This window comes from Rousettus aegyptiacus, unplaced genomic scaffold (genome assembly GCF_014176215.1).
Source record: "Rousettus aegyptiacus isolate mRouAeg1 unplaced genomic scaffold, mRouAeg1.p scaffold_m13_p_7, whole genome shotgun sequence".
In the NCBI taxonomy this organism is placed as follows: Eukaryota; Metazoa; Chordata; class Mammalia; order Chiroptera; family Pteropodidae; genus Rousettus; species Rousettus aegyptiacus.
Window position 1 is genome coordinate 48,329,028 of NW_023416310.1, and position 19,718 is coordinate 48,348,745.

The 19,718-nt window shown below is 50.9% G+C and overlaps 1 protein-coding gene across 13 annotated transcripts in view; it reads right to left on the bottom strand.

The window, feature by feature from the left end:
- Positions 1-7,669: 7,669 nt before the first annotated feature.
- DCTN1 (dynactin subunit 1) overlaps positions 7,670-19,718 on the bottom strand; it is a 28,836-nt gene continuing 16,787 nt past the window's right edge. For 6 of the 13 annotated variants that reach the window (XM_036224149.1, XM_016130606.2, XM_016130607.2 and 3 more), the window contains 26 exons: positions 19,016-19,036; positions 17,581-17,775; positions 17,049-17,246; positions 16,684-16,888; positions 16,529-16,607; positions 16,249-16,408; positions 16,018-16,122; positions 15,656-15,847; positions 15,450-15,566; positions 15,070-15,222; positions 14,339-14,499; positions 14,066-14,234; positions 13,744-13,812; positions 13,440-13,502; positions 13,191-13,340; positions 12,867-13,028; positions 12,652-12,783; positions 12,332-12,457; positions 11,957-12,099; positions 11,518-11,684; positions 10,111-10,125; positions 9,785-9,918; positions 9,477-9,669; positions 9,159-9,238; positions 8,526-8,615; positions 7,670-8,147 (listed from right to left, as the gene is read on the bottom strand). In XM_036224149.1, coding sequence (XP_036080042.1) covers positions 8,010-8,147; positions 8,526-8,615; positions 9,159-9,238; positions 9,477-9,669; positions 9,785-9,918; positions 10,111-10,125; positions 11,518-11,684; positions 11,957-12,099; positions 12,332-12,457; positions 12,652-12,783; positions 12,867-13,028; positions 13,191-13,340; positions 13,440-13,502; positions 13,744-13,812; positions 14,066-14,234; positions 14,339-14,499; positions 15,070-15,222; positions 15,450-15,566; positions 15,656-15,847; positions 16,018-16,122; positions 16,249-16,408; positions 16,529-16,607; positions 16,684-16,888; positions 17,049-17,246; positions 17,581-17,775; positions 19,016-19,036 — 3,417 coding nt within the window. In that variant the 3' untranslated portion in view covers positions 7,670-8,009. The remainder of the gene's footprint in view (positions 8,148-8,525; positions 8,616-9,158; positions 9,239-9,476; positions 9,670-9,784; positions 9,919-10,110; positions 10,126-11,517; positions 11,685-11,956; positions 12,100-12,331; positions 12,458-12,651; positions 12,784-12,866; positions 13,029-13,190; positions 13,341-13,439; positions 13,503-13,743; positions 13,813-14,065; positions 14,235-14,338; positions 14,500-15,069; positions 15,223-15,449; positions 15,567-15,655; positions 15,848-16,017; positions 16,123-16,248; positions 16,409-16,528; positions 16,608-16,683; positions 16,889-17,048; positions 17,247-17,580; positions 17,776-19,015; positions 19,037-19,718) is intronic. The other 7 variants (XM_016130611.2, XM_016130608.2, XM_016130612.2 and 4 more) reach the window with 5 other exon arrangements.

Here is a 19,718-nt window from a genome sequence, read left to right on the forward strand (position 1 = left end):
CTATTCAAACATAGTGCACCATTCCAATTGTTATGACATTACGCACATTATTTTTAAATTTTTCACTGATGGGAAATAAAAATCTAGAAATACCTGCATGCCATCCCATCAAGAGACCAACTACTACCTCATCCAATATTTTACCCCTTCACACTCCTGTTGTTTTGACCTTTTTACTTCATTGGGTGACTACAAAAATGGGATGCTAGGCCCCACCAAGATGGTGATGTCAATGGCCAGGCCCACTGGGATGAGTAGGAACTAACAGCTCTTGCAAGTTCCCAGGTGATGCTGATGCTGTTGCTCAGAGGACCACACTTTGAGAATCACTGCTCTAAATTTAACAATTTATAGAAAATGTATAAGGTAGAGGAACTGACTAACACCATGAGGATGCATTAAAACAAAAATCTAGACTCTGAGAAATAGTTCCTTCAACAAATAAATTATAAGGAAAAAGCGAGCAAGGAAGAACCTAGAGATTAAAGAAGACTAAATAAGCTTGGAGAGCAGGTGAGAGAGCAGCCCAGAGTACAAGCCTTGTCCTGTGCATGAAGCTGGATGTCCGCATCTACCAGAGTCTACCATGGGCCTCCAACAGCAGCTCCAGGCTGGAATTTGAGCCAGCCTACTTAGACTGGTCACATCCAAATCACTTTAAAAGTGAAGATGCCTATATCAACTCAAGTATAAAATATCAGGAGAGCTCTTTGCTCAGGCACCAGTAGAACAATATCCTGGCTTTGCTGGGGAGACAATGACAGATTTTAGCTTCTACTTTGTAATCTGGTTCCAAGATGACAGTAGGCATAGCACTGTCATGGGCATTCACTTTATAGCTCAGAGTGATGCCTTTGACTTTAATATTTTTTGTAAAACCATTTCAAGTGAGTAAAGCAGGTATCTGAGATGTCCAAAAAATCTGAAATCAAACCTGGCTATGGAAACCATTCCTTCAACTTCCTGTAGTTCAGAATATACAAATTGCATGTAGTTAGCTATGTTGTATTCAATTATTATTGCACTTAGCTTAAAATAAGAATTGACATTGCATTTATAGGGATCAATGAGTTACTATTTGTAAAACTGTACATTTTGTGCGCCACATATCAACATTACCTATAAATCAGCACTTGGGAAGATTTTACTCTCTTACCTATTAATACCAAGAATAAAGTATAAAAAGTTAAATAGAAGAAAAATGATGCTGGGAGCACAATCTTTGAGGTTGGAAACCCCTTCTCTCAGCATGAATAAGTCCAGAATTTTGACAGGGATAGAGATGGAGAAGGACATCTTTCCTGGTCACTGTCCTATACTCTTCTGCACCGTGCTCAGAGCAGTTCCATGACCCTCTTGTGTGTTCATACATCACTTCCCATGATAAAATAGTGGCACCTCCACTATTTTCTGTTGGTTGAAAAGTACAAGATCTTTGGATGAGTTGGAGAGTTATAGCTTTAGCTATTTTACGGGTTTTCCCAAAGTGAAGGCTTTGATACCCATCACCTCAAAAGCAAGTTGCTCTCTCTTTCCTTTCCCACTGCCTGGCCTGTGCCATACACAGTCCTTCTCAGTTGGATGGGTGCTATCTAGTTGGTTCATCAATGGGTAATTTAAGGCAGAAATAAGAGGATATAATTTATTTTCTTAGCACCTATCTGGATGCTGTTATGAACTGAATGTTTGTGTCTCTCAAAATTCACATGTTGAAATCTAATCCCCAACGTGATGGTACAAAGTGGGACCCGTGGGAGGTGATTAGGTCATGAGCACGGGGCCCTCGTGGATGGGATTAGTGTCCCCATAAGAGATCTAGCTTACTCTCTTTCTGTGAGGATGTGGGAAGTCAGCTGCCTACTAGCAAAAAAGCACCCTCTTCAGAACCAGACCGTGCTAGCACCCGATCTCAGACCTCCAGTCTCCAGAACTGTGAGAAATAAATTTTTGTTGTTGTAAGCCAGCCAGTTTATGGTATTTTGTTACCGCAGCCCAAGCTAAGACAGATGCTTACACTCTGAAGGAAAGAAATCCTTATAGTCAAAGCACATTCTCTCTCCTTGACTTCCATCTTTTCTCTCTTCCTAACGTGGGTCCATTTTGTTTTTCATTGTACTTCCCCCTCCAGCATCTCTATTCTCGCAGTCATGGCAGGACATCTAAGTTAATGTTTCAAAGAGAAAACACTAAAAGAAAAATATCTACAACCATTAGTGACTAAAGTACTGGGAAGCTTCGTTCTCATTCTTTGTATCCTCGGGATGATAATATATTTTATATTTAAATTGCTGGTACATTGAAAATAAAGTTTAAGATACATGCATCTAAGCATATGCTGTATTGGTGTAATAACGCTAATTTGAAATTTGAAATATTTGTAGTACATTGCCTTTCTCTTGAACCTGTACACTTACTGTAAAGCACAAAACATTTATGAGATAATTAGGGAAATTTTAACACTGGACATTTGATGAACTCTTTGTTTAGGTGTGATAATGGTATTATAGTTTTCTTTTTTAAAGAGTGCTATCTTTCAGTACTAAAACACTTTTGGATGAAATGATGATGTCTGAGATTCACTTCAAAACAATCTTCAGGGGGAGGAGAGAGAAGAGGGGGTTTGGATGAAAGATCGGTCTTGCAATGATAAATATAGGCACATAGAAATTCATTACACTCTTACTCTCTTCATTTGAATGTTAAAGTTTCCCATAATAAAAAGTAACAAACAAAACACAGGGGGACAGACATATATTTCCTGACACTAGCTATCTGAGCAAGACATCTCCAAGTCTCATCCCTAAACTCCTCAGCCTTCTGGGGAGAAATAAAAGCGAACATCCCAGGCCACCCCTCTGATCACCTCGGCAGTAGTGGTCACCCTGGGAGCAGTGCTGCCTGTTTAAGCTGGTAAATGAATATGTTTCTCAGTATACACAGAGGAGAAGAGGGCTATATGGAGCATAACACCCACAGGGAGGCAGGAGGGGCTGCTCACCCTCAGAACCCATGTTCTCTGGGTGTCCTGGGCCTCCTTAGCAGGGATCAAGAGATTCTGTGCCATGAAGCTTCCTCAGTTAGAATACAAGTGCTACTGGTTCACCTTCATTCCCAAGGCTGGGTAGGGTGGAATCAGCCTGGGCCTTGCATTTTTCCTAGGCAGACTCGGGTCTCTGTATTGCCCCCACTCCTACTACCACTGTGGAGTAGCACAGAAATTGGGAACCAAGCAGGTAAGTTGGCTGGGAGAGGTGGAAAGTGCCACGAAACTTTGACTCTCTCTCAGCCTTGGCCTAAGAGTAGAAGGAAACAGTGCCTGAATGGTAGAAAGATAGTAGCTACCCATGAAAACCAGTCAAAAGCTGGGCTACCAATGGCTGCCTATCTTTCGGGACCCAAAATATGGTTGTACCATAAGTGTATGTCTTGGGAAAGTGGCTGCTTATATCTATTTCCTTTTCCTTTGTTCAATATCAGCCTCCCTCAGGTTTCCTTTTTTATTGAGTACCTGTCTAAAGCATACTATTTCATTTAATCTTCCCCTGATGATTGCCTGAGGAAGGGATACCACCTGAGGGAGGTGCTATTAACCTCACATTACAGATACAGAAACTGAGGCACAGAAGTTAAGGAACTTTCCGAAGTCCACAACTTGTAAGTGGAAGAGAACAATTCTTACTTCACAAAGCTGCCTCAGTACTGGGGAAGATGATGGCGACCTTGAGAATCTGCCTAAAAACCTCAAAAAGAAAGGGGGTCCTAGGGAATAAAATTGAGACTGCTCATACTCTGCCCCTGCCAGCCAATCTGCTTGGTTCGCATGTCATAACTGGCAATTCTAGGTTTGGATGGATCGAGGGAGGCGGTTCCCATGCTGTGTTCCATTCTTACCTCCCTAGGCCTCTCTCTCCACCATCACATCCCAGTTTCCAGAAATCTCTCAGGCCCCATGAGCAGCGGCTCCCATTGTCATGAGTGGGCAGTGATGCTCGCATCAGCTGTCTGCCATCCCCTGGCCACCCAACTTCCCCACTGAGTATCAGGCCACAGTAATGCACTTGTGCTGCTCTCTCTCTGCTAACCACAACCCAGTTTCTGCTCCCGCTAGCCAAAGAGACTGCTCTGGCCAGCTTGCCAGATTCCCGAATGCTACTTTCTAGAACTCAGCCCACCTGACCTCTGAACTCTGTCGGAGGCTGTGACTACCTCTCCTGATCCTGGCCCTGTGACACTTCCTCTGGGGGCCTCTGCTCTAGTGGATGTGAGCTCCTTGAGTCTCAGGGCTGCACAGGGCTCTGCCCTCCCCGTCTTGTACACTTTCCTCAGGTGACCTGTAGCATCCCCTCACTCCCAAGCCTCTGGCAGCTTGCTCTGCCTTGACTAAGTCCTGTAGGCCAGTGCCCTTCTGCTGGCCTCACCACTTCGAAGTTGAATAGCTGAATAACATGCCATGCTGCAGGACACGGGAGCCGGCTTCCAGTGGCCAAAGTAATACATCTCAGCAAGTGGGGGGTGGGAGGGAGTAGACATACCACAGGGCCAATAGCTAGCAACAAAGGACAGGAGATGAACTTGTTTTCCATCCCTTTATCAACCCCAACATAATGGTCCAGCCAGGTGTGGTATTTCTGTGTAGTTTATCTGGAGACATCAAACATGGGCAAGGGGCCACCCAGGTCTTTGTGACGCAGCAGCCAATTCATTAAAAGAAATCTTTTGTTTTCTTCTCCTTCTCTGATGAGTTTCCCTTTCTTATTGCTCTGGGATTGCATCTGCCAATAAAGTACCTGTAGTTCAGCTTTGCCTCAGGTTCGGTTTTCTAAGTAACCTAAATTAAGACAGTATCTCACTCAAATCATGCCTTCGACTACCACTGACACGTTCCCAACTCATTCCCCAACCTTTATTTGCACTCCAGACTTCTCTACTGAGCTCCAAACCTAATGGACAGCTCCTCTTGGACATTCTCACAGGTACCTCAGACTCATGTCCAAAATGAAATTCAGCAATCCTCCCCAAACATGTGTCCTTTCCCTGTGTTTTGGGGATGCAGAGATGGAAGACACCCTAGAGGAGCTCTCAGTCTGTGTAAGTAGGAGACAAACAGGTTAACTAACAATTACAATAGAAAGAGACACTTAGTGGCATAAAGCTGTGTCGTAGAACAGCGGTCCCCAAACTTTTTGGCACCAGGGACCAGTGCTTCTATGAGAATCTAGTGTCCGATCTGAGGTGGCGCTGAGCTGGTGATGCTAGTGCTAGAGTGGCTGCAAACGCAGATGAAGCTTCGCTTGCTTTCCTCCTGTGGAGCCTGGTTCCTAACAGGCCCCTGACCAATACCAACTCATGGCCCGGGACGGGGGCAGGGGTGGTGTTTAGGGACCCCTGTCATAGAGGCATGTACTGAAGGAGAGCAGAAAGCCTGCGGTGCACCAGGTGCAGTGCTTGAGGCTTGCCTCTGTTACCTCATTTAGCCTTTACAACAGCCCTGTAAGGTACATTATCCCTATCCTGCAGTTGAGAAAGCAGACCAAATAAACATAGCAAGGTCACGATGCAACTAAATTCAAGCACACTTGAAAGCAAAACATTCATAGTTTTTGCTGCTTCCAGGAGAGGAGCACCTAACAGGTCAAAGATATTAGAGACTTCCTGAGGTGGTGATGTCACAGCTGTCTTAATAGATGACAGGATGTCAGCGGAGGAACAGGGTGGGGTGGGGACAGAGAGGTGGAGTAGAGGGAAGGAACTAGCTGGCCTCTGGGTAGTGGGGAGTCCTGAGAGGACAAGGTGGCAAGCTGCAGGTGTTCACTACAACTAGATCACAAAGCATATGTGGAGAAGTAGAGAGGCTGGAGAGGTGGCAGGACCTAAATCGTGGATGGCCTCACGTGCCATTCTAATGAATTAAAATTTTAATTTCTAATTGAAAATTAGAAATTGGATATTTCTTATTGTAATTTCTAATCGGAAATTAAATTTCAGAATTTAAGACACGAAGTGACATGGCCCAGTATGCATTTTGGAATGGTGCCTCTGGCATCATTGAGAACTGGTAGAGATAAGGGAGATAGGACGACGTACCCAGAGCAAGAAATTATACAAAAAGTTAGCAGTGGAGGGAGTGTAAAGAGTGAACAGATCTGAGAGACAGTAATGAAGAAAAAATTGAACAGGGCTGGGTAACTAAATTAGCTAAGGAGTAAATTAGCTAGAGAGAGTAAAGAAGGCATCGGACATCCAGGTTGTGGCTCGTCGCATCCAGGACATGGAAGAGATGATTTCCGTTTTAAACATGCTGATGTTGACGTAGATGGTTACCAACAAGCAGTTGGACGGATGAGTATGGCACTCTAGAGAGCAGAAGTGGTGAGACCACTACCAAGGGAAAATGACAGAACCAGCCTTGCCGTCTTCCCAACAAGCCTCCAAGAGTTGCCCAACCTTGGCCTTTGGTATCTTAACTACCAATCAGAGGGCAGATCAGAAGCTTGGGTAAAAAGGACAGGGACACAATCCAATCCCAGGGAAAGGACAGTGTGGTCTGCAATTTCCTTAGCCATAGAGGAACCCAATTTGGAGCGGTGAGGTGAAGACTCTGGTATCAAGACACAGCAACTCGTCTCAACCAGTTCTGTGAGAATTAAGCCCTAACACCCTGAGGTATCACTTGTGTGTAACAAATTATAACCTGAGCATCTAGAATAGTATTAACCATGCCTCATCTTGAGTACTGAGGAAAGTCACCCAATCATTTTCTCTTTGAACCCCAGTTGAGAAAGGCTGCGGTACAGAGCAGGTATCAGGCGCCAGAACCTGGCCCTTCCCAGAGGGTACTCGGCTGGGACTGTGCTCAGCACCAACTGTGTGCACTGAGCTCCCAACATGGAACCTCCCAGACCTGTCTGCTTCTCTTCCTCGAGAGGAAGCAACCAAGTGGAGGGCCTGCCCTAGCCAGAACTGCTCTTAAGTGCTAAGGGTCTCTTCCGCCAGCTGGATCAGACACCTCTGAGCCAGGCCAGGATTTCCCCGAGGAGGTAATAAAAGAGTAGAGCAAGGAGCCAGCCAACTAGACTAAATGAGTGCTAAGCTCTAAAATGACAGGGTGCTGCTCACTGGCCTACGGGGCCCCAAATCTAGAAGTGATTTCAACAGGTCTCGGTCAGGGCTCAGAAACATACGCATGTGTTAAAGAAGCTCCCCAGATACTAATCTGCGGAGGGACTTGTGAGCAGCTTTGTAACTTCTTCCTTACCAACCTGTTGCTTTGGTCTTCCCTCACTTAGTAAATGTTCCTTCGGAGGGGCCCCAGGAGACTGTGGCCAATGTATCAGAAAGTTGGCTGGGCTGGTGATCACATCTTTCGCCCATCTCCAAACACTGGTCTGAACAGCAGTGGAAGATCCAGCAAGCAGAGGCAGGAGTGACGGAGGCTGTGCAGCCTCACTAACCCCACAAACGAGTGCAGGTGCCAAGCCCTCGGTCTAATCCTGTCCCCTGCTGCTCACAATAACATACTGCATGTCAATCTGAGGGATGCAGCATTCTTCTCATTACTACAAAGGGGGTCCTCAACTTTGGCGCAGCCAAAACCTCCTCGGCATCCCTTTTCCTCCACTCTCGCTGAGCTGAAATGGTCCAGGACTCATTCCACACACCACACAGAAAGCACTGAAGCAGAAGTTGCTTTAATCAAGGCGTGAAGTCCTCAATTAGGTGGGCCTCACTCAACCTTTGGTGGTGGGGTCTCAGCCTATCCCCCCACATGCCCTGAGGCCCCTCAGGAAGGAGGGAGCAGCTCAACAGCAAATATGGCAGAGGTCAGGAAAATGGGGGAACCCAGGTCAAGCGGCAGGGGCAGGGCACTGACGAGTGTAGTGAGGCTGAACGGGGGCTGGATCAGCGTTACACACACGCTTCTACCTGGGGGCCAGCTGAGGTGGCTGTGCATCAGGCAGAGCGCCACCAGGAGGGCTGAGAGCAGAAAAGGATAACGGGGGAAGGAGCACTTAGGAGATGAGGCGACAGTGAAGCTGGTGTAGCTGCTCCTGAGTCAGCACCAGCCGGTGTCGCTGTCCGAGACCAGCTGCACATGAGAAGGTCACTTTGCCCATGTAGACAGTGTCATCCTGCTGCTCCTCCTTGGCCTGCGAGTTGGCAAGAAGAGAACCCCAGGTCAGGGACTTACTTGTCCCTGAGCCCGGAGATCAAGGTAGCCCCTGGGAGACAGGTTTGGGGGCTTCTAGGCTATGGTGACACTTTCCAAATCAGAATTTGGATACATAGTTTCACAAGGGAGTTTTGAGCCCCACCTGGTGTCAAAAGTCATAGAAGTTATTTAAGTGCTAAAATAGTGGGATTTCTGGAAGCACTGCAAGAACTTTTGAGTTGACACTTGGTTAGACACTCAGGATGTGCAACTGTTGGACCTGAGACCCCAGAGGCCACTTCAAATTCTCAGGGAGAAGAGAAGGACCCATTCGAGCCTCCATGCTGCCCACCTCCCTCCCCACACTCCCTCTGACCCTGAGGAAGGCTGAGGAAGGGAAGGTGGCGAAGTCAGTGGGGACCGTGGCTCCAGGGCGCTGCGATACAGTCTCCTTGAGGACCTCATCCTGGCAGAGGAGGGAGGGGAACAAGGGTTCATTTAGGAGACGGACCCCCCCACAGACACACCCCAAAAGGCTAGTCCAAAACCTCCCGGTTTCACGAGGACACTAATAGCAGGAACAGGTTCCCAGTCCTCTCTATCACCAAACTTCAGCTCTCACCTCCAACCCCAACCCCAATCCCACTCCAACATCCTTCCTTATACTTGTCCTTTAAGGCCCCATTCAGAATTTACAGGCTTTGGGAAGCCCTCCCAAACTGCCCTGCCCCATGGCGATCTCACCTCTGATAGAAGCTGCACCTGAACCACACACTCTTAAGATCAACCCATTTTGTTGATAAGAATGTGCCTTCTGTTTGCACCAAAATGGTAAGCTCCCAAGGCAGGAAACCTGCCTTCCCTTCCACCTCCCCTACAACATGCCACCTAGCACAGGGCTGGCCAGAGGAATGCTGGGAGGGCCTGTGGACGTCAATATGCTAAGACTTCACCAGGGACTGCTACAAAGCAAGCTCTTAGGGTGAGGAAGGACAGGGTCAGGGCTGACCTTGAGCTTCTCGATGGTGTCGCTTAGGGACTTGAGCTGAGCCACTTGCTCCAGGAGCTGGGCCGACGGGCTCTTGGCAGCTGTGGGAAGGAAGGCTGGTGAGGGCCACCAAGGCCCCAGAAGGTGGCTGTCCTGGATTAAGGGTCAGCAGTGCAGACACTGGACCCTCTCATCAAGCAGGCACATGAAAGAGTGGATGAATCAAGCAAACTGAACACTGAGAAAAAGAGCAGTATGGGAACTGCCTGGGCAGGGTCTATATCCCTGAGGTAAGGGGAAGGGGTGTGTTATTCATCTCAGGGGTTAGCGAGTCCATACCAGGACTGGTGCGGGTGATATCTACTACGTGGGTGTGCGCGCTCAGCTGATTCAAAGTCTCCAGCAGCTGGTTGGTCTTACGATACAGCGATCCAGCTGCTAGCTCACTGCCAGGGCCCTCATGGGGTGGGAGGGAGAGCTTTGCCACATGCAGAGGGGGCAGGGCTGCTAAGGAGGCCTTCATTTGCGCTCCCTGTAGGGGAAAAAAAGGGGGGTAATGGTAAGAGGTGATAGAAGGCCCTGCCATCTATCATCGATGGGGCAAATATGCTTTACTTCCATCCCAGTCCTCCCTGCGACCCCCTCACCTTGAGGATGCTGTTCTCATGCTGGAGCTGGGAGATGTGCAGCCTCATGGCAGAGATCTGCTGAAGTAGCAGTGGCGAGTCCCTCACCAGCCCAGGGCCTGGCATAGACCCCAGAGCCTGCCCGGGGGCGCCTCCTGTGTCACCATAGTAAATGTCATCAGTCCCAGGGGTAGAGGGGCTGAAGATGAGCTCTATCCCTGCTCATCCCCTTTCCTTATATCCTCCCACCCCAAGTCCTGGTGGCTCCCAAGAGGGAAGTCTCACCCTGCTCCCCCAGCCCCAATTCCCACCAGCACAGGCAACCACCAGCCAAGGTGGGTCTCTACCTCGCTGCTGTTCTTCTGTGCTCAGGAGAGCCGTGGGGAGCAAGAAAAGAGGAGAGAGGAATTAGGTGATTGGGGGGTCAGGGGGATACCACAGAGGAATCCTGGACACGACCTACAGGAAAACCCTTTTCCTGATTGCCATACCTTCTCTAACAAGACCCTGCCTCTGCCCCCCCACCTTTGGGAAGAACAAACGTGTGAAGTAAGGATGGGAAGTGGAAGTGAGGCCTTGAGACACAGTATGATGTGTGAGGAAGACGTGGGAATGTGCGCTGGAGAAAGCACTTGGGGCATGAGGCCATTCCTGCCTCCCTGACTCATACTCCAGCTCTAAGACAGGCAGAGGGGATGCTCCTGAGACCACGATGTGTCTGTGCCCTTACTGCTTCTAAGCAGCAAAGCTTAAGGTAAGGATGGAGACGCATTCGTGTTCCTCAGGTTCTCCACTGCTCTGAGGCAAAAGGCATCCTTTTTTGGTGGGAAGGTTCATATATTCAGAACCAGTATTTAAAGAGTCTGTGCTAAAACAATACAAAGTGGTAATTCTGGAGACCCCTCCCACAAGGAAAAGGAGCCATAGGAGTCTACGGTCAAGAAGGTACTTAGTCACCTCCCAAGCTCGAGAGGCCCCAGTGACGGGGCACTGATGAGGATAAGACCCTAGGTGAGGCCAGCTGACAAAACAGGTACAGGAGGGGCAGTCAGGAGACCCTGAGGCCTCACTCCAGGGCAAGGAGACTGTCTTCTGGAAATGAGAGAGTAAGTGAGAAACTAAAGAACAACAAACAAACTTTAGGTCAGATGAAAACTAAGATGGCAGTGGGCACCTCCTTGGTCAGGCAACTGGGGAGACTGAGCCTGGAAGCCAGAAAAACTCATTAAGGGAAGGAGCCCTGACCACGCTAAGAGACAGGCAAAGGTCAGAACACAAGCCCCAAGTAGAACTAAGAGAATTCGGCAATGGAAGAGACAGCCACACCAAAGGGAGAAGCCACGTGAACTCAGCAGGGAAAACCTGGTGCTCACGCAAAGAAGCAATCAAAAGGAGGCATCAGGCATGGCTGGATACTGCAGCAAAGTCAGCCCAGCCACAGCAAGGAATCGGAGCTGGGTCAAAAAGGCCACACGGCAGACCCAGAAGGGACATCTACTAGAGTCCAGCCGTCACTGTAATTCCAATCGGCACTGACGACTTGGTAACACCCCACCTTGGTTAGAGGGACTCTGCAAATATCTTTGGAAAAAGTCAAATCTTGGTGAAAGCTGCCACAGAATGAAAATGGGCAAGCTCATTTCTGGCTGAACATCCAGGGGTAACAATGAGGCAGAAATCAAATTGAGGCCAAGGACAAGAGGGAGGCCGCTCAATCTCCTGTGGGCCAGTGCTGCCTGTCCCCCTGCACTCACCACCAGCAATGCCAGAGACCAGAGTAGCAATACCGGAGGGAGGGGGCCCCCGGAGGCCCTCGATCGTGCGCTTCGACTGGCTGTTCAGCCGCTGCTTTAGCTCTGCCTTCTCTGCCTCTAGCTGGTCAATGTCGGCCTGGAGCGCATCCATTGTCTCTTCGAACTCTCTGTGAAAGAGAATCTGAGCTTGGGCAATGTCCCTTCCCCATGGCCCCAGCCTACTTCTCAGTCCTGGCAGATCCTTGTAGTAGCCCTGCTGGTGAGGTCCAGAGGTGGCACAGGCTCAGACTGGGGTGATGTAATGGGGTCGGCAGTGAGCGAGGAAAATGGTGCCTGTTCCCCTGGGGAGCCTCAGGATGAGACAGTAAGGCATGTTAGGGGGCAGAACTGCCAGCAGGAGAGAGGGCTGGAGTAAGCGGGGGCCGGAGAAGCTCCTAACTTTTCTTTCTTCCGCAGCAATGCCTGGGTTTCCTCCAGCCGAGTCTGGACTTTCTCGATGCGCTCATCTGCATCCTTGGCAGCACTGTCCAGCTTCTTCTCCAGGAGGCTTAGCCGCACATTGGCCTCACTCAGCTCCTCCCCCTGGACAAGAGCAGAGAGAGAGCTTCTAATTCCCTTACATCCTCCCATGGCCCCCAGGGACCCAGGATAGACTGTAAGATAGAAGCCTCTCTGAAGGCCCACTAAGCTCCCACTGACCACAGCCACTTCTTGTCTCAACCCTAGTCTGTCCCAGTCTCAACCAAGACTCACTGCTTCTCTGTGCCTTGCAACATTTTCTGGCCCCCAGACCCTGAGCCTACCCTACCCTCACCTTGATCTTGAGTGACTTCTTCAATTCCTTGATAACTGTCTCTCGATCTTCAAGCTTCAAGCCCAGACCTTCAGCATCTGTGATCTCTGCACGAAGGGCTGCAGCCCGCAGTTCAACAGGAGGAGGCTAAGGGCCGGGGTGAGGGTAGAGGGCAGAGGTCAGGAGAGAAGGTCACCAATGTGCTCCTTTTAGAGAGATCCAGTTTCTTGTCTTCTAAGCAGGATGGTGCTCTCCAGGTTCCTTCCCCCACCACCCAGCCCTCCCATAACTAGCAGTGTCTCTAGGTCCCAGCCCCCTGGGCCCAAGGAGCGCATCGCCACCTTGCTGGGGGGCCGCTCTGCATCATACTCTCCCTCCTGCATGGCTGTGGCCAACTTGTTCATGGTGCTGATGAGAATGCTGCATGACTGGCGCAGACACTCATAGGGGCTGCTGGATGGGGTCCCATAGATCTGCAAGAGCCAAGGGCAGTAGTGAAAACCTCGTACTGGCCACTTTATCCCCCCACACCTTCTTCCCTGCCATCCAGGCCCACCTGCTCGCTTGCTTTGAAAGCCAGCTCCTCCAGGGCAGCCACAGGCAGTCCCTCATTCTCCGCCAGTGGAGCAATGAGCTGGGCAGCAGCAGCCGCCACCTCCTGCAGCACAGCCACCACCCACGTCAAGTGTTTTCTGCAGTCTAGGAGTGTGTCGGATACCTGTGTAATAGGCCAGGGTCAGAAGCCCAACCTAGGTCCAGCACCACAGTTCCCAGCTACCTCAAAATCATTCTTGCCCCATGACCAGATCCACGGCTTGACATATTAAGCCCTTCCTTGTTCTACTCAACTTCCTTCCCTTCCCCTCTCACAGCCCTAAACCTGTGGTCCAAAGGCTAGTGCAGCGGGTATCCCAGGAGCATCTGTCCCTGGCATTCTCCTTCGGATCTTCTTGCAGAACTGGCGGATGTCACTGCATGACGTTTCCAGGTCCCGAAGCAGGAGGGCAATATCTGAAGCCTCCTGCCCACCCTTTTAGGTAATAGGAGGAAATAGAGGGGGAGCCGAGTCAGCATTAGGGCTGGAGGTGAGGAGGGGAAGCTAAGAAAGAGGAGCCAGTTGTGCTCTCACCTGCAAGAAGGCACGCAGCCGTCCCACCTCCACACTCATGCAGTCCAGGGCACTCTGGGTGAACTGTGAGGACAGAAGCATGTGCTTGTCAGCCCCCAAGAGGAGCCCTTCTGCCCTATCATCATCTCTAAGAAGTCCCAGCCCTCTAGCGAACCCCATATAGTGGGTTCCCAGGCTTCCCTAATTTGGCCTTAGTGACTCTGTTCCAGTTCTATGTGCTACCCTTGAGGGCCAGATCCCTTGACTTGATGGCCTCCGTTTCTGATCTCTACAGGGGGCTCAACCACCGGCCCAGACACTTCACCTTGATGTGGTCAGCCAGCTGCATGGTACTGTCCTCGGGCTGTTCGGCAAGGTGGATACTATACAGATGCTGAGGGATGACAAAGAAACAAATCTTTAAGCCTTGGAGAGATGGAGGATTCTTTCCCAACTGCAGTTTGAGCCCCAGTCATCATAGGACTCCAGAGGTAGGAGAATCCAAAAGCTCCATGGGCTGCATCCTGAAGTGAGTTCATCTAGAGCATGCTGAGCCTCAGGCACACAACCTAGGCTATGCTGACCACAGCCCTAGAAGGAGAAACCCTCCCTCCTTCCTGCACCAGGCCAGAATCCTCATCCCAGACCTGGTAGTATTTGATGGCCTTGGTGAGAGGCTCGACATTGACAGTCTCGTCCAGCTGGTCCTTGTGCAGCAGTTCAATGAGGAAGTCCAAGGAGCGCTCATGGGCACTCATCTCGGGGTAGAGGCTGCCCACCTTCTTGTACACGTCCACATTGCACTGAGAGAGAGCGCTAGAGACCAGAGAAGGGCCCTGTGAAGCCAGGGTCTGCCAGGCAATCTCAGTTCCAGCCAATCTGAGACCTGAGGCCTGGAATAGAGGTCAGAGGTCACTTACTGCTCATAGCGGTGGAGTGTGGCCTGCAGCAGACTCAGTGAATACACCAGCCCAGCGGCAAAGCTAAGCTGCTCCCCCGCAGCTCCACGAAGACCAGGCCGCTCTGAACAGTTCTCACTTAGGTCAAACTTCTCCTGGGCCTGTTTCCGGATCAGCTCTGCCTGTGGGAAGAAGTGCCAGGGACCTGGGGCTCAGAGCAGAGGATGGAAGACACAGACTCAGGAATACAGGACACACTGCTGAGCAACTATGAGGGGGTGGGTGGAGAAAGCAGAAATAGCTCTTAGATGGGCAGGGAGTCTTGCATAAGGAAAGGGTAATGATGTGGTTACTGGCAGCTGTGAGGATTTGGGATGTGGGGATGAAAGGGCACTGGAAACAGTGGGACCAAGCTCTTTCCTGCAAGCTTGAAGCTGCTGCTCCTGCTACCCTTCCACTAAAATGCTATCTTGATAATTATCCCCCCAGTAACTCAGCTCAAATACTATTCCTTCAGTGACACCCCTCCACCTAAATCAGCTCCCCAACTGTGCTCTCTCAAAGAAGCTATGCCCACTGTAACAGGCCATCTGTGACATGTGACCACCTGCAACTTTGCTGACTACGTTCACCCACTATATCATAAACTTGGGAGCAGGGACACTGACTGCTGGCTTCACTGTACTTCTTCAATGCCTGGTTCACAACAAGTTCAATGGGTTCCCACTGAACATGTGACTGACTGACCGTACCTTGCAAATGAGACGAGGCATGAGCAGCAGCACCAGGACACAGTCATGGTCCCCACCTGGCCGAAGGAAGCTGTCAGGCATGAAGGCTGTCATCAAGGACATGTGCCGATTGGCCTGGGCCACCTCCATCTGCCTCAATTCCATCTCAATAGCCTGTGAGGCAGACAGGGAGGCAGGCTCTCAGACAGGATCGAGTTCCAAACCCGCTGTGCCTTGCTCACAAGGTCCCCTGCTTCTAGGACAAGCCCAGGCCAGGAGTCTTCCAAACCGTGACACAAAGCACCCGGTCCCCCAGGAACCTCACACCAGGTCAGTCCACAGCCACACTCAGGCTAGGCTCCCCCACACTCTCCCCTCACTGGCCAACTTGCTTTCCTGACCTTGGCATGGGCCTTAGTCTCGGCAAACTTGATTTTGAAGTCAAAAGTCTCTGGGGGTGGCTGCTGCTGACGCTCCACAGATGCTTCCTGCTGGTTTGTCAGTTCCCGATTCACATCCTGGGAGCAGAGATGGAGAGTGAGGCACAGCTGGGTCATGAGGGAGCCCTGGCGTGATCACGGGCAGAGAGCAGGGGATGCACGGGTACCTGTAAGTGGGCGGTCAACTGGCGGTACTTCTTGATAGTTTGCTGGTAGTCTGCAACTGTCTCCTGAGCTGCCTCCACACGCTTCTGGGCCTCCCGAACCCGGGCGCCAGCCATGTCCAGCTGCTCCCGCAACTCCAATTCTGTCTCCCGTGCATTCTCTTGCAGCTCATCGTTCATTTCATTCATCGCTTCCTGGAAATTGGGGCAAAAGAGCGGCAAGGTTAGGGTAGCAGGCCAGGGCGGGTCCACTTACCACACACCCTGCTCAAAGGTCAAGGGTCATGTGTCAGTGCATCTCTCAGCAAGTCCCTTTTAAATACCCTCCATCAGGGTCAGAAGTTAGGGGTCGGCTCTCCTCTTACCAAGTCCCCCACGGTCTCTCTCAATTCCCGCACTTTCTCTTCTAGATTCAGGTTCCTATCTGTCAGCATCTCCACCATCTCCTCAGCACCCAGAGCAGCATCCACCTGTGTTGCAAAGAGGGAAGAGGGAGAAGGACTGCTGAAAGGTGCCTAGAGAGGGGAGGCACTTACGGGAGAATCAGAGAGTGGGGCTGGAGGGAGACTCTGGGTGAGGGGCTGGGCTCTCCAGACCTGCTCCTTCAGTTCATCGATGGTGCTCTCCGCCTGGCTCAGCTCCTCCTGCAGACGCTCCCGCTGCTGCCTCACAACTTCCAGCTCTTGGTTCTTCTTTTCCATGAGCTTCTGGAGTTTCACATGCTCCTGCTTCTCTGAAGAAGAAAGATCCCGCATCCTGTGGGGAAGTGGAAAGAGAGAAGGTATGGTGTGTGTGAGAGTCACTGGGCAATGGGCACTCTGGCACATCTGGAGCCAGGAGAGTGGGCCCCAGAGCCAAGCAGTGAGGGGAGCCTACCTCACCAGGGCATCCTTTAGGCGGGCATTCTGCTCCTCGAGCTGCTTGAGCTGATAACTAGACGCAGCTCCATCTGAGCCTGAGGAAAGCCATCAGCATTTTCAGACATGGTTCCAAACCCACCATTCGTTCCCTAGCAGCTCCCAGGCCCTTACCTTTCTCTTCAATTTCAGCCTTAAGGATCTCCAAGTCAGTGGTGAGTTCATCCACACGCTCCTTCAGCGCCTCAACCTCCTGCTGCAGGGACTCAGCCCGCTCTTCAGCCATCTCCTTGTCCAGAGTGGCCATCTCAATGGCATCAGCAGTATCAGCCATCTCCTCCATGTAGCGTTCCTTCGCCTCTAGTGCCTCCTTGGCTTCCTGAGGAGGAGTGGACGTTGATGGAACATAAGTACAGAGATGCCTTGCTTCACATGCCCTATCTCACAGAATGTTCCAGGCTCCAGCTCCAGTGGAGTTTCCAATACACTTCCTCAGGCCTGATGCCTCCCCAGCCACCCTCTTCATGCCCGAGTCCCACCTTCCGCGCCTCCTTGAGGCGTCGCTGCAGGTCAGCCTGCTGCTCCTGCATCTTGCTCTTCCATTCCTGCACCTGCTCCAGCTGGATCTTGTGTTTTTCCAACTCTTTTAGCTTTGCCTTGTCTTCTGCCCGTTTCAGCCGCAGGGTCTCCAGTTTCTCCTCTAGGTCTCGCACCTGGGCCCTCAGCCCCTCCTCCTCCTGCAAAGGAGAGACCCCTCATTCTGTGCATAGCCTCCTCCTCCTCCCCACCAAGGCCATGCTGGAGCATAAAGGACAGAAATGTGTGCACACATCATTCCAGCCCCAGGGTCAAAAGGCATATAAACATCTGAGAAAAACCTAATATATATGGGGAAAGTGTGAAAGGGCAGAGAGGAAGGGGCGGCTTAGTCAGTGGCAGGATAACACCATATCCCCATCCTTCTGACCCAAGTTCTAGGTCTCCCCCAACCCTGGGGAATGTCCAAGACCTTGGAAATGTCACGGGCCCCTTTGTGTCTTGGTTCATCTTCACTCCAACCCCAGTCCTTACCTTGGAGGGGGAAGGAAGTGGGGGCGCTGCTCCAGGAGAGGTGAGGGCTGGCGTGGGGATGATGGGTGCTGCCAGCGGAGTCTGAGCTGGGGTGCTGGGCTCACTGCTACTCAGCTCACCGGCTGATGCTGAGCCAGAGGGGCCTAGGGAACTACTGGCTCCGGCCACCCCAGTACTACTGGCTGGGCGGGTGGGCTATTCAGAGACGATAGGGGCAGATCAGAAAAATGTAGGAGATGGGGTGGTGAAAGAGCAAGAGACAAAATGTGAGAATATGGTGAGGGAAAGAGACAGGGAAAGAAAAAGGCAGGAAGAGAGTATCAAAGCACAATGAGAACACAGAAATAGATTGAAGGGGAGAGGGAAAATGACACAGTCAAAGATAGTGACAAAAGACAGGGGAGGAGGGAGGGAGGCAGAGGGGAGGGAGAAGAAAGGACAGAGGAAGACATAAGATTATAAGGCTCTTCCCTTGGCAATGACCCCACATTCCTCATAGCTCTTGTACTACCCCCTTGGAGCAGAACCCTTACTCCCCAGAACTCCCCCTGGTGACCCACTGGTAATCATTTTAGCAGTTTCTTAATACTCCCAATTCTATCGTTGCTCTGGACCTCCTCCCCCCAGAGATAAAAAGTGACTCAATGTCTTTTCCAGAGCAAAAGAACAGATTAGAGTTTGTTCTCTAACTTTCATGTTCCCAGAGAAGGCTGGACTGACTAAAAGGGCTGGACTGACTAAAAGTAGGGAGACCAGGCTCTACACCTCTGCTAGGCCCTCCCTGCTCTTTGGGAGTCAACTTGATTCTCCCTCCCTTAGTCTATTTCAGGACACCCTGCAGGTAAAAGGGTCCCAGGTGAAAGTTGTATTCCTAGACTCCCCCTTGAAACAAGGTCAGCACAGCAAACTTTTCTGTCCTCTCCCTCCCCCAAGAGATAAGAGGCTCTAATTAGGCACCACTACCTAGGCCCAAGTCTGGCTGGGGCAGAGGAGATGCCCTGCAGTCTCTAGCCTTGGAGGGGACCGGCCTTTCCAATGCTCTCCCGTGCAATGCTGAGCTTTGACACTCTACTGGTGGGCTGATACTCAAAGACCACGTGTATCCACAGACACTCCCACCCAAGGCCTTTTTTCAGACATTTACAAAGCCAAGTTCTTCTTCACCTCTCTTTTAATCCCCATCCCGTCAAAACTAGTCAAAACGCCTTTCTTCAAGAAAGCCTGCCTTGGGTCAGACATCCTCCCAAGAGCCAAAAGTCGCTTTCTCAGGAGTGGTCTGTAACTACCCTCAGATCCCTCAGTCTCATGAAAAGAGAACCCAGGATGCACTGTGACCAAGTTTTACTTGACCACACACATGCCCACACACATGCACATGCCTGAAATGACTGTGTACATTCAGCAGTAGCTTGTGCAGAGGCCTGTTTTTTCTCACCTTGGGCCGCCGAGTTGTGGTCTGGACAGGCAACAGGAGCCAGAGGAGAGGTAGTCAGGAAAGAATGGAAAATGGCACAAAGATAGACAGCAAAAGGGACAGCAATGAGAGCATAAGAAGTAAGGGGAATGGGACTATGGTTAGCCACCCTCCCACTCCCACCACACCCCTTTCTCCCTCCAGTGAATTACCCTGTTTCTACTCCAGGAACTCAGAACTCCAGTTCCCCATTGGTTCCTTCTCCCACACTTGCCCAAGCTTTGCAGACCTCACCCCTTCAGACACCCTGGAAATCCCAGAACCCATCTCCCAGGATGAGCCGCAAGAGACCAAAAGCAGTAAGCAGCTGGTGGAGAAGGTCTCTAGAGACCAGGCCTTTTGCAAACAACTTCTGGCACTCCAGCCCAGAGCCAGAGGCCCCGCCCACCCATCACTTCTAAGGACTTTTCCAGGTCAGCCCCTTCCTTCAAGTGCTAGACTCCACAGAGGGCTCCCTACACATGCCATGTGACAAGACTAATGACATGAGGCCAGAAGTGAGTAAAATGAATCCAATAGAGGGAGATCAGGCCCCCAAAGCAGAACACTGCTTCCCTACCCTCACCCCACCCCTTGCCCAGGACCAGATCCTGCAGCAGTCCCCTTCCCTAGGGCAGAGGGCTCAGGTGTCAGGACCATGAATATTGCATTAGCCAGAAGCCCA